This window comes from Mustelus asterias, chromosome 29 (assembly GCF_964213995.1).
Source record: "Mustelus asterias chromosome 29, sMusAst1.hap1.1, whole genome shotgun sequence".
NCBI lineage: Eukaryota > Metazoa > Chordata > Chondrichthyes > Carcharhiniformes > Triakidae > Mustelus > Mustelus asterias.
Window position 1 is genome coordinate 14,513,207 of NC_135829.1, and position 17,926 is coordinate 14,531,132.

Genomic DNA, 17,926 nt, shown 5'->3' on the forward strand with positions numbered 1-17,926 from the left:
CCTGGAATGAAGAGCTTGTCGCATGAGGAACGGTTGAGGACTCTGGGTCTGTACTCATTAGAGTTTAGAAGGATGAGGGGGGATCTTATTGAAACTTACAGGACACTGCGAGGCCTGGATAGAGCAGATGTGGAGAGGATGTTTCCACTGGTAGAAAAAACTAGAACCAGAGGGCACAACCTCAGGCTAAAGGGACGGTCCTTTAAAGCAGAGATGAGAAGGAATTTCTTCAGCCAGAGAGTGGTGAATCTGTGGAACTCTTTGCCACAGAAGGCTGTGGAGGCCAGGTCATTGAGTGCCTTTAAGACAGAGATAGATAGGCTCTTGATTAATAAGGGGATCAGGGGTTATGGAGAAATGGCAGGAGAATGGGGATGAGAAAAATATCAGCCATGATTGAATGGCAGAGCAGACTCGATGGGCCGAGTGGCCTAATTCTGCTCCTCTGTCTTATGGTCATACAACCTTAGTTAGGCCGCACTTGGAAGATAGTGTTCAATTCTGGTCGCCACATTACCAGAAGGATGTAGAGGCTTTGGAGAGGGTACAGAAAAGATTAACCTGGGTGTTGCCTGGTAGGGAGGGCATAAGTTGTGAGGAGAGGTTGGAGAAACTTGGTTTGTTCTCACTGGAACGACGGAGGTTGAGGGGTGACCTGATAGAAGTCTACAAGATTATGAGAGGCATCGATAGAGTGGATAGTCAGAAGCTTTTTCCCCAGGGTGGAAGAGTCAATTACTAGGGGGCATAGGTTTACGGTGCGAGGGGCAAGGTTTTAAGGAGATGTACGAGGCAAGTTTTTTACACAGAGGGTGGTGGGTGCCTGGAACTCGCTGCCGGGGGAGGTAGTGAAAGCGGATATAATAGTGACTTTTAAGGGGCATCTTGACAAATACATGAATAGAATGGGAATAGAAGGATAACTATTGTGCCCGGAAGGGGTTATAGTTAAGTGGGGCAGCATGGTCGGTGCAGGCTTGGAGGGCCAAAGGGCCTGTTTCTGTGCTGTAATTTTCTTTGTTCTCCATGGTGAGTTCCCCGCAATGGGAACCATCCAGAAATGTGATTTCAGTTGCAAATTGTGGGTGGTTTCAACTCATAGAATTCCTATAGTGGAGAAGGAGGCCATTCGGCCCATCAAGTCTGCATTGACCACAATACCACCCAGGCCCCATAACCCCATACATTTACCCTAGCTAGTCCCCCTGATGCTAAGAGACAATTTTTGCATGGCCAATCCACCTAACCCACACAGCTTTGGACTGTGGGAGGAAACCGGAGCACTCGGAGGAAACCCACGCAGACACGGGGAGAATGTGCAGACTCCACACAGACAGAGTCAAGCTGGGAATCGAACCTGGGTCCCTGGCACTGTGAGGCAGTAGTGCTAACCACTGTGCCACATGCTGACCGTGTAACATCAATAGTTACTCAGAAAACATGAGAAGAATTTAAGAATATAAAACACTTCTATCTTCTGGGTAACTACTGCCCTGACCCACACTGTTCCAACCCCGTGGTACATAGACAGGGTGGATAGTCAGAGACTTTTTCCCAGGATGGAAGTGTCAATCACAAGGTGGACACAGGTTCAAGGTGAGAGGGGGAAGTTTAAGGGAGATGTGTGGGGGGGAAATTTTTCACGCAGAGAATGGTGGGTGCCTGGAATATAGAATCCCTCTAATGCAGAAGGAGGCCATTCGGCCATCGAACCTGCACTGACAACAATCCCACAAAGGTCCACCCCAGATATTTACTCTGCTAAGCCCCCTGACACTAATGGACAATTTATCATGGCCAATCCACCAAACTCATACATCTTTGGACTGTGGGAGGAAACCGGTGCACCCGGAGGAAACCCACGCAGACATGGGGAGAATGTGCAAACTCCACACAGACAGTGACCCGAGGCCGGAATTGAACCCGGGTCCCTTCTCCCTGCCACATTAGTGACATTTAAGAGGCATCTGGATGGATACATGAATAGGGAGGGAATAGAGAGATATGGATCGAGTAACGGCAGGTTTTTCTTTTAGTTCAGTTAGGGTATCATGATCGGCGCGGGCTTGGAGGGTCGAAGGGCCTGTTCTTGTACTGTACTTTTCTTTGTTCTTTGTGTGTTCTTCTTTGAGGTTGAAAAGCGAGAAGGAGCCCTTCGCAAAAGTAGCCAAAATCCTGGTTGAAGAGCTAAATCTCACAGTGGTTAGCACTGCGGCCTCACAGCGCCAGGGACTCGGGTTCGATTCCTGGCTTGGGTCACTGTCTGTGTGGAGTTTGCACATTCTCCCCGTGTCTGCATGGGTTTCTTCCAGGTGCTCCGGTTTCCCCCAACAGTCCAAAAGATGTGCAAGTTAGGTGGATTGGCCATGCTAAATTGCCTTTTAGTATCAGGGGTACTAGTAGGGTGAATGTGTGGGGTTACAGGGATAGGGCCTGGGTGGGATTGTGGTCGGTGCAGACTCGGTGGGCCAAATGGCCATGCTAAATTCTCCCTCAGTGTACCCGAACAGGCGCCGGAGTGTGGCGACTAGGGGATTTTCACAGCAACTTCATTGCAGTGTTAATGTAAGCCTACTCGTGACACTAATAAATGAACTTTAAACTTCAGGAAGAAAGAGAGGTGAAAGATTTAGGGAAGGGATTGCACTTTGTGGGATTGGCAACCTATCGTGGAGATGGAGAGGGGATGGGCGGGTGGGAAAACGATTTGACGCAGTGGCAGATTGGGCACGGCTACAGGTTGGCACATTGTGTGGCAGCTTGGTGGGCACCATACCTGCTAGCTGGAGCTCGATGGGGGCGCTCAGGTGCTCGTCGATCCTCACAAAGCAGGTGAAGCTGCCCTCATCCTCGATCCGGACGTCCCTCAGTAGCAAGGAGGCGTTGCCCTTGGCCAGCTCCTGGGTGAAGAGCGCCGTCCTGTTCACAAAGCTCTCCGCCTGCTGGTTCAGCTGCAGTGAGTACCAATGCACCATCTCACGCGTCTCCGTCAGCTGCCATATCACGCTCAGGTCGTTCAGGGAGAAGTTGACGTCGGTGGTGAAGGAACAGTTCAGGGTGACGTCCTTGCCAAAGATGCCGATCACGGGAACTGTCGGAACTTCGATCCTCAAATCTCCTGGGAAAGAAGAATAAAAAAGACTCGTTGATCCTAATGGGGCTAGCATGTAGTTCCAGGTGCACGGACCCATTCACCAAGGAGAAGGGAAACCCTACAGTGCAGAAGGAGGCCATTCAGCCCATCGAGTCTGCACTGACCACAATCCCACATAGGCCCTATCCCCATGTATTTATCCTAGCTAGTGCCCCCAAGGGGCAATTTAGCACGGCCAATCCACCTAACCCGCACATTTTTGGACAGTGGGAGGAAACCGGAGCACCCGGAGGAAACCCACGCAGACACGGGGAGAATGTGCAAACTCCACACAGACAGTGACCCAAACTGGGAATTGAACCTGTGTCCCTGGCGTTGTGAGGCAGCAGTGCTAACCACTGTGTCACCATGCCGCCCACAAAGCAGAGAAAATGCAGTGGCACAGTGGTTAGCACTGCTGCTTCACAGCTCCAGGGACCTGGGTTCAATTCCCGGCTTGGGTCACTGTCTGTGTGGAGTTTGCACATTCTCCTCGTGTCTGCGTGGGTTTCCTCCGGGTGCTCCGTTTTCCTCCCACAGTCCAAAGATGTGCGGGTTAGGTTGATTGGCTATGCTAAAAATTGCCCCTTAGAGTCCTGAGATGCAGAGGTTAGAGGGATTGGCGGGTAAATATGTGGGGATATGGGGGTAGGGCCTGGGTGGGATTGTGGTCGGTGCAGACTCGATGGGCCAAATGGCCTCTTTCTGCACTGTAGGGTTTCTATGATTAGCACTGCTGCCTCACAGCTCATAGAATCATAGAAACCCTACAGTGCAGAAAGAGGCCATTTGGCCCATCGAGTCTGCACCGACCACAATCCCACCCAGGCCCCATCCCCACATATTTATCCACTAATCCCTCTAACCTATGCATCCCGGGACACTAAGGGGCAATTTAGCATGGCCAATTAACCTAACCCGCACATCTTTGGACTGTGGGAGGAAACCGGAGCACCCGGAGGAAACCCATGCAGACACAGGAAGAATGTGCAAACTCCGCACAGACAGTGACCCAAGCCGGGAATCGAACCCAGGTCCCTGGAGCTGTGAAGCAGCAGTGCTAACCACTGTGCTACCGTGCCGCCCAGCTCCAGGGCCTGGGTTCGATTCCCGGCTTGGGTGATCGTCTGTGTGCAGTTTGCACGTTCTCCCAATGTCTGCGTGGGTTTCCTCCGGGTGCTCCGGTTTCCTCTCACAGTCCAAAGATGTGCGGGTTAGGCGGACTGCCCATGATAAATTGCCCCTCAGTGTCAAGGTGATTCAGGAGGGTAAATATGTGGGGGTTACAGCGGTGGGATCTGGGTGGGATTGCTGTCGGTGCGGGCTTGATGGGCCAAATGGCCTCCTTCTGCATTGTAAATTCTATGATATATCCTGATTAGAGCCCAGATTAGATGAAATAACATCTAAGAAGGCTAGTATGGAACATAAAGTGTGGGCCGAATGGCCCCTATCTGTGCTGTAAATTATTCTAATGGCCAGTAAGGTCATCAGCGCCCATTAACCTTGATTGCAAGCACTTTAGTCATTTACCCACCACATCCCAGAGCAGGCAATTCCTTCAAGCAGATGAGATGACTAATTGAGGTAGTCGTTTTTAGTTTAGTTGGCCGACCCAGTGCGGCCTAAAGCAGGTGAATGATGGTTTGTTTTTGCAGTTCAGACAAATCAGTCCTTCCCACTCACCCACCCCCCCCCCCCCCCGCCCCCACCCCCCCCCCGCCCCACCCCCCCCCCCCCCCCCCCCCCCACCCCCCGCAATGCCTCTCCTCTGATTGAGCCCACCCCGCCAGCAACTTGGCTTTGTGAAGACCGCACGCCATTTTTAAAGACTGTCCCAGTGTGCAAAGGTTAACCAGGAACACCCCTCCTCCCTCGCCTCTCCCACCCACCCTCCTTCCCCCACAGTGCCGGGGGCAGTGTCCAGGTAGTGCCAGAGGGTCAGTGTCCAGGTAGTGCCGGGGGGTCAGTGTCCAGGTAGTGCCGGGGGGTCAGTGTCCAGGTAGTGCCAGGGGGACAGTGTCCAGGTAGTGCCAGAGGGTCAGTGTCCAGGTAGTGCCAGGGGGTCAGTGTCCAGGTAGTGCCAGGGGGTCAGTGTCCAGGTAGTGCCGGGGGGTCAGTGTCCAGGTCGTGCCAGAGGGTCAGTGTCCAGGTAGTGCCGGGGGGTCAGTGTCCAGGTAGTGCCAGGGGGTCAGTGTCCAGGTAGTGCCAGGGGGTCAGTGTCCAGGTAGTGCCAGGGGGTCAGTGTCCAGGTAGTGCCAGAGGGTCAGTGTCCAGGTAGTGCCAGAGGGGCAGTGTCCAGGTAGTGCCAGAGGGTCAGTGTCCAGGTAGTGCCAGGGGGGTCAGTGTCCAGGTAGTGCCGGGGGGTCAGTGTCCAGGTAGTGCCAGGGGGTCAGTGTCCAGGTAGTGCCAGAGGGTCAGTGTCCAGGTAGTGCCAGAGGGTCAGTGTCCAGGTAGTGCCGGGGGGTCAGTGTCCAGGTAGTGCCAGAGGGTCAGTGTCCAGGTAGTGCCAGAGGGTCAGTGTCCAGGTAGTGCCAGAGGGTCAGTGTCCAGGTAGTGCCAGAGGGTCAGTGTCCAGGTAGTGCCGGGGGGACAGTGTCCAGGTAGTGCCGGGGGGTCAGTGTCCAGGTAGTGCCAGGGGGTCAGTGTCCAGGTAGTGCCAGAGGGTCAGTGTCCAGGTAGTGCCAGGGGGTCAGTGTCCAGGTAGTGCCGGGGGGTCAGTGTCCAGGTAGTGCCGGGGGGTCAGTGTCCAGGTAGTGCCAGAGGGTCAGTGTCCAGGTAGTGCCAGGGGGGTCAGTGTCCAGGTAGTGCCGGGGGGTCAGTGTCCAGGTAGTGCCAGGGGGTCAGTGTCCAGGTAGTGCCAGAGGGTCAGTGTCCAGGTAGTGCCAGAGGGTCAGTGTCCAGGTAGTGCCAGAGGGTCAGTGTCCAGGTAGTGCCGGGGGGTCAGTGTCCAGGTAGTGCCAGGGGGTCAGTGTCCAGGTAGTGCCGGGGGGGTCAGTGTCCAGGTAGTGCCAGAGGGTCAGTGTCCAGGTAGTGCCAGGGGGGTCAGTGTCCAGGTAGTGCCAGGGGGGTCAGTGTCCAGGTAGTGCCGGGGGGTCAGTGTCCAGGTAGTGCCAGGGGGGTCAGTGTCCAGGTAGTGCCAGAGGGTCAGTGTCCAGGTAGTGCCAGGGGGTCAGTGTCCAGGTAGTGCCGGGGGCAGTGTCCAGGTAGTGCCAGAGGGTCAGTGTCCAGGTAGTGCCGGGGGGTCAGTGTCCAGGTAGTGCCAGGGGGTCAGTGTCCAGGTAGTGCCGGGGGGTCAGTGTCCAGGTAGTGCCAGAGGGTCAGTGTCCAGGTAGTGCCAGAGGGTCAGTGTCCAGGTAGTGCCGGGGGGTCAGTGTCCAGGTAGTGCCGGGGGGTCAGTGTCCAGGTAGTGCCGGGGGGGCAGTGCCCAGGTAGTGCCAGAGGGTCAGTGTCCAGGTAGTGCCGGGGGGTCAGTGTCCAGGTAGTGCCGGGGGGTCAGTGTCCAGGTAGTGCCGGGGGGTCAGTGTCCAGGTAGTGCCGGGGGGTCAGTGTCCAGGTAGTGCCGGGGGGTCAGTGTCCAGGTAGTGCCGGGGGGACAGTGTCCAGGTAGTGCCGGGGGGTCAGTGTCCAGGTAGTGCCAGAGGGTCAGTGTCCAGGTAGTGCCAGGGGGTCAGTGTCCAGGTAGTGCCAGAGGGTCAGTGTCCAGGTAGTGCCAGAGGGTCAGTGTCCAGGTAGTGCCAGAGGGTCAGTGTCCAGGTAGTGCCAGAGGGTCAGTGTCCAGGTAGTGCCGGGGGGACAGTGTCCAGGTAGTGCCGGGGGGTCAGTGTCCAGGTAGTGCCAGAGGGTCAGTGTCCAGGTAGTGCCGGGGGGACAGTGTCCAGGTAGTGCCGGGGGGACAGTGTCCAGGTAGTGCCGGGGGGACAGTGTCCAGGTAGTGCCGGGGGGACAGTGTCCAGGTAGTGCCAGAGGGTCAGTGTCCAGGTAGTGCCAGAGGGTCAGTGTCCAGGTAGTGCCAGAGGGTCAGTGTCCAGGTAGTGCCGGGGGGACAGTGTCCAGGTAGTGCCAGAGGGTCAGTGTCCAGGTAGTGCCGGGGGGTCAGTGTCCAGGTAGTGCCGGGGGGTCAGTGTCCAGGTAGTGCGGGGGGTCAGTGTCCAGGTAGTGCCAGAGAGTCAGTGTCCAGGTAGTGCCAGAGGGTCAGTGTCCAGGTAGTGCCAGAGGGTCAGTGTCCAGGTAGTGCCAGAGGGTCAGTGTCCAGGTAGTGCCAGAGGGTCAGTGTCCAGGTAGTGCCAGAGGGTCAGTGTCCAGGTAGTGCCGGGGGGACAGTGTCCAGGTAGTGCCGGGGGGTCAGTGTCCAGGTAGTGCCAGAGGGTCAGTGTCCAGGTAGTGCCGGGGGGACAGTGTCCAGGTAGTGCCGGGGGGACAGTGTCCAGGTAGTGCCGGGGGGACAGTGTCCAGGTAGTGCCGGGGGGACAGTGTCCAGGTAGTGCCAGAGGGTCAGTGTCCAGGTAGTGCCAGAGGGTCAGTGTCCAGGTAGTGCCAGAGGGTCAGTGTCCAGGTAGTGCCGGGGGGACAGTGTCCAGGTAGTGCCAGAGGGTCAGTGTCCAGGTAGTGCCGGGGGGTCAGTGTCCAGGTAGTGCCGGGGGGTCAGTGTCCAGGTAGTGCCGGGGGGTCAGTGTCCAGGTAGTGCCAGAGGGTCAGTGTCCAGGTAGTGCCAGAGGGACAGTGTCCAGGTAGTGCCGGGGGGTCAGTGTCCAGGTAGTGCCGGGGGGTCAGTGTCCAGGTAGTGCCGGGGGGTCAGTGTCCAGGTCGTGCCAGAGGGTCAGTGTCCAGGTAGTGCCGGGGGGTCAGTGTCCAGGTAGTGCCAGAGGGTCAGTGTCCAGGTAGTGCCAGAGGGTCAGTGTCCAGGTAGTGCCAGAGGGTCAGTGTCCAGGTCGTGCCGGGGGGTCAGTGTCCAGGTAGTGCCGGGGGGCAGTGTCCAGGTAGTGCCGGGGGGTCAGTGTCCTGGTAGTGCCGGGGGGTCAGTGTCCAGGTAGTGCCGGGGGGTCAGTGTCCAGGTAGTGCCAGAGGGTCAGTGTCCAGGTAGTGCCAGAGGGTCAGTGTCCAGGTAGTGCCGGGGGGTCAGTGTCCAGGTAGTGCCAGAGGGTCAGTGTCCAGGTAGTGCCAGAGGGTCAGTGTCCAGGTAGTGCCAGAGGGTCAGTGTCCAGGTAGTGCCGGGGGGTCAGTGTCCAGGTAGTGCCAGAGGGTCAGTGTCCAGGTAGTGCCAGGGGGTCAGTGTCCAGGTCGTGCCAGGGGGGGGCAGTGGTTAGCTCTGTTGCCTCACAGTACCAGGGACCCAGATATCTGCGTGGGTTTCCTCCGGGTGCTCCGGTTTCCTCCCACAGTCCGAAGGACGCGCTGATTAGGTGCATTGGCCGTGCTAAATTCTCAGTGTACCCGAACAGGCGCCGGAGTGTGGCGACTAGGGGATTTTCACAGTAACTTCATTGTTAAAGCAAGCCTATTTGTGACACTAATAAATAAACTTTAAGCTCAGGGACTGTCAAAGAATATGATCCAACAGTGACGGGCAACCTGGGCTAGCAAGTGTTGCCCCTGACAAAACATTCGCCTCTTTGTCCTTACTCGGACTATCCTGTGTCCTCTGTGTCTGAACCATGTCTTACTTTATTCACTCCTGAGAGGGACACTGCCAGTTCAATTATTAATACAGACAAAAGCACTCAGCCTATCATGGATTCATCCCGACCTCCAACATCCTGACAGAGGCAGCTTTCAAAGCTTTACATTTTTCATGAACCACCGTGCTACATCCAGCAACCCGGCGAACAGCCTGGTTGTAAACTCTCCTGATAAATGGGAGAATGTTGAAGGAATAAGTGATGAACGATAAGGAGACCCGGAGCTTCTCTTGGCAGGACAGCGCATCCCAGGGAGTCGGGGACACATAAGCTGGGCTGACACTCCACTGCACTGGGCGGCACGGTGGCACAGTGGTTAGCACTGCTGCCTCACAGTGCCAAGGACCCGGGTTCAATTCCGGCCTCGGGTCACTTGCGTGGAGTTTGCGCGTTCTCCACGTGTCTGCGTGGGTTTCCTCCGGGTGCTCCAGTTTCCTCCCACAGTCCAAAGATGTGCGGGCTAGGTTGATTGGCCATGCTAAATTAACCTTAGTAACAGGGGGATTAGCAGGGTAAATATGGGGAGTTACAGGAATAGGGCCTGGGTGGGATTGTGGCCGGTGCAGACTCGATGGACCGAATGGCCTCCTTCTGCACTGTGGGGATTCTATGATTTTATGATTCTGATACTGAGTGCTACATGGCGAGAGGTATTGACTATGCTAAACTGAGGTCTTGTCAGCGGTGATGTGCATGTACCTTTAAGGGAGGTATTTTCAACTGCTGTCCAGCGCTACCCATCCTGAGACAGGGTGAGATTTTCCGTGCACCCAGCCTCATATTTCGTGGCAGCGGAGGCAACTCACCATTGGCTGATGGGAATTTCCAGACCCGCCGTTGTCAACGGGTATCCCATTGAATACGCCCCTCGTTGCCATGGAAGCTGCCGTCAGCGGGACCGGATATTTCCGCTGACACGAACGGCCATAATCCAGCCGTAATCTACCATAAAGGTCGTGAATGAAGCCCAGTCCATCACGCAAACCAGCCTCCCATCCATTGACTCTGTCTACACTTCCCGCTGCCTCGGAAAAGCAGCCAGCGTACTCAAGGGCCCCCACGCACCCCAGACATTCTCTCTTCCACCTTCTTCTGTCGGGAAAAAGATACAAAAGTCTGAGGTCACGTACCAACCGACTCAAGAACAGCTTCTTCCCTGCTGCCATGAGACCTTTGAATGGACTTACCTTGCATTAAGTTGATCTTTCTCTACATCCTTGCTATGACTGTAACATTCTGCACTCTCTCCTTTCCTTCTCTATGAACAGTATGCTTTGTCTGTATAGCACGCAAGAAACAATACTTTTCATTCCCACAGTCCAAAGATGAGCGGGTTAGGTGGATTGGCCATGCTAAATTGGCCCTTAATGTCAGGAGGATGAGCCAGGGTAAATGCATGGGGTTGTGGGGATAGGGCTTAGGTGGGATTGTGGTCACTGCAGACTCGATGGGCCGAATGGCCTACTGCACTGTAGGATTCTATGATAAGGCTACGCAATGAATTGTCCAGTGTTAAAGGGGTACCTTCTCAGGTCAACACTGGTTAAATGAGGATTATTTTCTCCTGCACTGACCCTCACATCTGCGAGCCATTCTGCCCATCGCATCGGCGTTGGTTCTACGAGCAATCCAAAGCCCCACAGCCCATTTCCAAAGCATTCCCCAGTGTTTTGAACGCTCATCTAACTTCCCCTTGAAGACACACAACAGCCCCTCCCCAACATTGAGAATCACCGGCCATGTTTTCACAGCATTCTCTGCCAAAGGAAATCACTCCTTTCCCCTCTGTGAAGCAAGGGGGTTTGCAGGGTGGAAGGTGGCCACTCGGCCCATTGCGCCCATGCTTTCCCTTCCAGAAAAATAACAAAAACTGAAACAGTGTCAAGTGAAACTTATCAAAAAGTCTCCAATTTTTATTGATTACGAAGAGGAACGTTGAAATCCCCATTTTTTTAAAAAGATTTTTTTAGGGGCGGCAAGGTGGCACAGTGGTTAGCGCTGCTGCCTCACAGCGCCAGAGACCTGGGTTCGATTCCTGGCTTGGGTCACTCTCTGTGTGGAGTTTGGACATTCTTCCCGTGTCTGCGTGGGTTTCCTCCGGGTGCTCCGGTTTCTTCCCACAGTCCAAAAATGTGTGGGTTAGGTTGATTGGTCATGCTAAATTGCCCCTTAGTGTCCCGGTTTGCGTAGGTTAGAGGGATTCGCGGGGTAAGTGTGTGGGGTTACAGAGATAGGGCCTGGGTGCGATTGTTGTCGGTGCAGGCTCGATGGGCCGAATGGTCTCCTTCTACACTGTGAGGATTCTATAATGGCTGATCAAATGCTATTCTTTAAACAGAGCACGGATATTTAGTTAAACTTCTCGTATGAAGAGCAGCATTAGTTAATTTCAATGTGTGATCCAGTCAGTAATTCCAATGGCAGCAAAGGTTATCAGGGGAGAAGTGGCAGGTGTCCCAGCCCATTATCGGAGGATATCCACTGTCCTCACCATTGACAGGAGCGAGTGCAATATTCCTGAAAGGAAAAGAGGCATTTTCGTTCCCCTCATTGCATTTTGATGAAAGAGCTAAAGTCTGTTTATTGACTGTCCAAAGTATACAAGCGGTGTGAGGCTTATATCAATAATTACGTGCTGGGGCACAGTGCAAAGTCCTTTTTCTAAGCCAAAACTGGTTAGAATCCCTACAGTGCAGAAGGAGGCCATTCGGCCCATCAAACTGCACCAACCACAATCCCACCCAGGCCCTATCCCCATAACGCTATGCATTTACCCTAGCTAGTCCTCCTACACTAAGGGGCAATTAAGAATGGCCAATCCACCTAACCCACACATCTTTGGAATGTGGGAGGAAACCGGAGCACCCGGAGGAAACCCACGCAGACACGGGGAGAACGTGCAAAATCCACACAGACAGTGACCCGAGGCCGGAATCGAACCTGGGTCCCTGGTGCTGTGAGGCAGCGGTGCTAACCACTGTGCCGCCCTTAAATGGATTCCAGCAAGCCTCTCAGTTCAAGGGCAATTAGGGATGGGCAATAAATGCTGGTCCAGCCAGTAACGCCCACATCCCATGAATGAATAAAAAAATTGCTCCCTCGCCAGGGTGTAGATAAAGCCATGGAAGGAAGCCAAGCAAAATGGCCACGTGACCACTTTCCCCGCCTGACTGACCATGTGGATTTTAAAAAATAATAGCTTACAATCCATGTAGGCCCTGTTTGTGAACAGAATTCCCACTCACCTGAAGGAGGGGCTTGGAGCTCCGAAAGCTAGTGTGGCTTTTGCTACCAAATAAACCTATTGGACTTTAACTTGGTGTTGTTAAACTTCTTACATTGCTGACTGGCCAGCATTTATTGCCCATCCCTAGTTGCCTGAGGGCAGTTGAGAGTCAACCACATTTCTGCGGGGCCGGAGTCACATGTAGGCCAGACCGGGTAAGGACGGCAGATTTCCTTCCCTAAACAACATTAGTGAACCAGATGGGTTTTTCCAAGAATCGACAATGGTTTCATCGGTAATTCTAGATTTTTACAGAATTCAAATTTCACCATCTGCCATGGTGGGATTTGAACCTGGGGCCTCAGAGTATTACCCCAGGACTCTGGATTACCAGCACCAGTGATTATAACCACTAGAACCATAGAACCATAGAAAATTACAGCTCAGAAACAGGCCTTTTGGCCCTTCTTGTCTGTGCCGAACCATTTTTTGCCTAGTCCCACTGACCTGCACTTGGACCATATCCCTCCACACCCCTCTCATCCATGAACCCGTCCACTACACCACTGTTTCAGTAGTCCAAACTTGGGGAAGTCCTCCAACTCGTCCACTGTCTTTGACACCCTATGCTAAAGATTAAGGACATGGGGATTGAAGTGTGACCAAGAATTGAGGAGCAGATCCCTCAATTAATGAACAAGAATCTGGAACCTCCCTGTGCAGGCAAGGATGGTAGATTTCCTTCTCTAAAGGACATTAGTGAACCAGATGGGTTTTTCCAACGATCGACAATGGTTTCATGGTCATCAGTAGTTTCTTAATTCCAGATTTTCTTTATTGAATGCAAATTCCACCATCTGCAATGGTGGGATTTGTACCCAGGTCCTTAAGTGCATTATTAGGAGAGGCAGTAGCGTAGTGGTATTGTCACTGGACTGGTAATCCAGAGACCCATGTGCAATGTTATGGGGTCATCCCACCATCAGACTCACCATGGACTACTCTCCGGAATCGGTTGCATTCTTGGACACACGCATCTCCATTAAGGACGGTCACCTCAGCACCTCACTGTACTGCAAGCCCACGGATAACCTCACGATGCTCCACTTCTCCAGCTTCCACCCTAAACACGTTAAAGAAGCCATCCCCTACAGACAAGCCCTCCGCATACACAGGATCTGCTCGGATGAGGAGGATCGCAACAGACACCTCCAGACGCTGAAAGATGCCCTCATAAGAACAGGATATGGCGTTCGACTCATCGATCAACAGTTCCAACACGCCACAGCGAAAAACCGCACCGACCTCCTCAGAAGACAAACACGGGACATGGCGGACAGAGTACCCTTCATCGTCCAGTACTTCCCCGGAGCAGAGAAGCTACGGCATCTCCTCCGGAGCCTTCAACATGTCATCGATGAAGACGAACATCTCGCCAAGGCCCATCATCCCCACACCCCCACTTCTTGCCTTCAAACAACCGCACAACCTCAAACAGACCATTGTCTGCAGCAAACTACCCAGCCTTCAGGAGAACAGTGACCACGACACCACACAACCCTGCCACAGCAACCTCTGCAAGACGTGCCAGATCATTGACACGGTTGCCATCATCTCGCGTGAGAACACCATCCACCAGGTACACACTCTTGCAACTCGGCCAACGTTGTCTACCTGATACGCTGCAGGAAAGGATGTCCCGAGGCATGGTACATTGGGGAGACCATGCAGATGCTACAACAACAGATGAATGAACACCATTCGACAATCACCAGGCAAGAGTGTTCTCTTCCTGCTGGGCAACACTTCAGCGGTCATGGGCATTCAGCCTCTGATCTTCGGGTAAGTGTTCTATTAGGCGGCCTTCACGACAGCGCAGAATCGCTGAGTAGAAACTGATAGCCAAGTTCCGCACACATGAGGACGGCCTCAACCGGGATCTTGGGTTCATGCCACACTATCTGTAACCCCCACAACTTGCCTGGGCTTGCAAAATCTCACTAACTGTCCTGGCTGGAGACAATACACATCTCTTTAACCAGTGCTTAAACCTCTCTCCACTCACATTGTCTGTACCTTTAAGACTTGATTACCTGTAAAGACTCGCATTCCAACCATTATTTTGTAAATTGAGTTTATGTCTTTATGTGCTCTGTTTGTGAACAGAACTCCCACTCACCTGAAGAAGGAGCAGCGCTCTGAAAGCTTGTGCTACCAAATAAACCTGTTGGACTTTAACCTGGTGTTGTGAGACTTCTTACTAATGTTCTGGGGACCCGGGTTCGAATCCCAGCACGGCAGATGGCGCAATTTGAAATACAAAAAATCTGGAATTCAAGTCTAATGATGACCATGAAACCATTGTCAACGGTTGTTAAAAACTGAGTGAGCAAGTTAGAGGACGTCCCCATCTTTGGACAGCTGGAACAGCAGCGTAGTGCTATTATCAATAGACTAGCAATCCGGAGACCCAGGGTAATGCTTTGGTGAAATCTGAATTTCATAAACATCGAGATTAAAAATCTACTGATGACCATGAAACCATTGTCGATTGTCAGAAAAACATACCTGGTTCATTAATGAGCAGTGGTTAGCCTCCCAGCGCCAGGGACCCGGGTTTGATTCCCGGCTTGGGTCACCGTGGAGTCTGCATGCTCTCCCCGTGTCTGCGTGGGTTTCCTCTGGGTGCTCCAGTTTCCTTCCACAGTCCAAAAGATGTGCTGGGTTAGGTGCATTGGCCGTGCTAAATTCTCCCTCAGTGTACCCGAACTGGCGACTAGGGGATTTTCACAGTAACTTAATTGCGGTGTTAATGTGAGCCTACTTGTGACAATAAATAAATAAACTTTAAATTAGTTGAGGGAAGGAAATCTGCCGTCCTTACCTGGTCTGGTCTACATGTGACTCCAGGCCCACAACAATATGACTGACTCTTAAATGCCCTTAGGGATGGACAGTAAATGCTGGCCCAGCCAGTGACGCCCACATCCCATGTACAAATAAAATAAAAATCCATGGTTTCTGAGCTACTGGTCCATTGACACGACCACTATCACTATATCTCCCCTTGGTTTGCTTGTACATCCAGTCCCTTCCGCGATCACTGGATGCCATGTCCGACAACAAGCATAACACTGTGCTTCAATTCTAATGCCTCATTTCGCCTTTCGCTGAATGTGGCACGGTGGCACAGTGGTTGGCACTGCTGCCTCACAGCACCAGTGACCTGGGTTCAATTCTGGTCTCGGGTCACTGTCTGTGTGGAGTTTGCACTTTCTCCCCGTGCCTGCGTGGGTTTCCTCCGGGTGCTCCGGTTTCCTCCCACAGTCCAAAGATGTGCGGATTAGGTGGATTGGCCAGGCTAAATTGCCCCTTAGTGTCAAAGATGTGCAGGTTAGGTAGATTGGCCATGCTAAATTAACCCTAGTGTCAGGAGGATTAGCAGGGTAAATATGAGGGGTTATAGGAATAGGGCCTGGGTGGGATTGTTGTCAGTGCAGTCTCGATGGGCCAAATGGCCTCCTCCTGCACTGTAGGGATTCTATGAATGCAAAGTTTATGGATTACATTCCCCCTTGAAAGTCTTCCTTTAAACTGACCGGCATCATGAAAAGAGGATAAAAGCTTTGGACTCGAAACGTCAGCTCTTTTCTCTCCTTACAGATGCTGCCGGACCTGCTGAGATTTTCCAGCATTTTCTCTTTTGGTTTCAGATTCTAGCATCCGCAGTAATTTGCATTTATTTCAGCTGTACTTGAGTCAGTAATCTCAGACTTTTTGTATCTTTTTCTCGACAGAAGAAGGTGGAAGAGAGAATGTCCGGGGTGTGCGGGGTCCTTGATTATGTTGGCTGCTTTTCCGAGGCAGCGGGAAGTGTAGACAGAGTCGATGGATGGGAGGCTGGTTTGTGTGATGGACTGGGCTTCACTCACAACCCTTTGTAGCTTTTTGTGGTCTTGGTCAGAGCAGGAGCTGTGATACAACCAGAAAGGATGCTTTCTATGGTGCATCTGTAAAAGTTGGTGAGAGTCGGAGTGGACATGCCGAATTTCCTTAGAGGAGATCCCTTTACTTGGATCAAGGCGGAGGCCATGAACGGTGGAATGGGTAATGAGTCACAGTGGTCAACCATGGTTAAAATGGGAAGGGGATTCTGTACGGGAAAAGAAAGCCATTACAATTTAACACCTGCACGTGGCTCACTATATTCCTAAAATATGGGAGAGAGCTACTACACCGAACTGTCAAGAGCTAACAAGCATTGTGGGGAAGGCAACGAGAATATAATGAGGTCAAGGCTGCCCGGGCAGTCCCACATGCCAACTTATCAAAGAGCGAATACATTCCGACGCTGGCTGGTGCTGGTACAAATGAGTCAGTAATCCGCCAACAGGTCCCTGCTCGCCCCACATCTGCCTGAATGGTACAAATGATTTATGTTCAGGTTAACAGATGGTTGACAATGAATCCGTTTGTTTCTGAAGGAAGCTAAGAGTGTGGAAGTGATTGCACACAACCAGTCGATTACTCCACTCAACGGTGCTACTTTCCTCCCTGCAGCCTGCATTCCCTCGTGAGCAATGCTTACACGGCGGAAGGATTACCCCTTACACCGAGCACTGCTGCCTCACAGCGCCAGAGACCCGGGTTCGATTCCAGCCTCGGGTCACTGTCTGTGTGGAGTCTGCACGTTCTCCCCGTGTCTGCGTGGCTTTCCTCCGGGTGCTCCGGTTTCCTCCCACCGTCCAAAGATGTGCAGGTTAGGTGGATTGGCCATGCTAAATTGCCCCTTAGTGTTTAAAGGTGGGCAGGCAAGGTAGATTGGCCATGGTAAATTGTCCCTTTGTGTCCAAAGATGTGTACGTTAGGTGCATTGGCCATGCTAAATTGTCCCTAAGTGTCCAAAGATGTGCGGATTAGGTGAATTGGCCATGCTAAATTGTCCCTTAGTGTCCAAAGATGTGCGGGTTAGGTGAATTGGCCATGCTAAATTGTCCCTTAGTGTCCAAAGATGGGCAGGCAAGGTAGATTGGCCATGGTAAATTGTCCCTTTGTGTCCAAAGATGTGTACATTAGGTGAATTGGCCATGGTAAATTGGCCCTTAGTGTCCAAAGATGTGCGGGTTAGGTGGATTGCCCATGGTAACATTTTTTTTATTCATTCATGGGACATGGGCGTTGCTGGCTGGCCAGCATTTACTGCCCATCCCTAGTTGCCCTTGAGAAGGTGGTGGTGAGCTGCCTTCTTGAATCGCTGCAGTCCACGTGCTGTGGGTTGACCCACAATGCCGTTAGGGAGGGAATTCCAGGATTTTGGCCCAGCGACTGCGCAGGAACGGCCGATATATTTCCAAGTCAGGATGGTGAGTGGCTTGGAGGGGAACTTGCAGGTGGTGGTGTTCCCATGTATCTGCTGCCCTGGCCCTACTAGATGGAAGTGGTCGTGGGTTTGGAAGGTGCTGCCTAAGGATCTTTGGTGAATTGCTACAGTGCATCTTGTAGATAGTACACACTGCTGCTACTGAGCGTCGGTGGTGGAGAGATTGAATGATTGTAGATGTGGTGCTAATCAAGTGGGGCTGCTTTATCCTGGTTGGTGTCGAGCATCTTGAGTGTTGTTGGAGTTGCACCCATCCAGGCAAGTGGGGAGTATTCCATCACACTCCTGACTTGTGTCTTGTAGATGGTGAACAGGCTTTGGGGAGTCAGGATGTGTGTTACTGGTCGCAGTATTCCCTTTAGTGTAATGGGGATTACAGGGATAGGGGCTGGGTGGGATTGTTCTCAGTGCAGATTCGATGGGCCAAATGGCCTCCTTCTGCACTATTCTATGATTCTGATTTTATACACCTTTGTAGTAGATCCATATTCGCTTTCAATGGGTGGCAC

At 52.8% G+C, this 17,926-nt stretch overlaps 1 protein-coding gene across 7 annotated transcripts in view; it reads right to left on the minus strand.

The window, feature by feature from the left end:
• The window catches only part of LOC144480539 (CD276 antigen-like), a 307,579-nt gene that overhangs the window by 184,773 nt on the left and 104,880 nt on the right, over nucleotides 1-17,926 (minus strand). For all 7 annotated transcript variants that reach the window (XM_078200108.1, XM_078200110.1, XM_078200107.1 and 4 more), the window contains exon 3: nucleotides 2,777-3,118. In XM_078200108.1, the coding sequence (XP_078056234.1) occupies nucleotides 2,777-3,118 (342 nt within the window). The remainder of the gene's footprint in view (nucleotides 1-2,776; nucleotides 3,119-17,926) is intronic.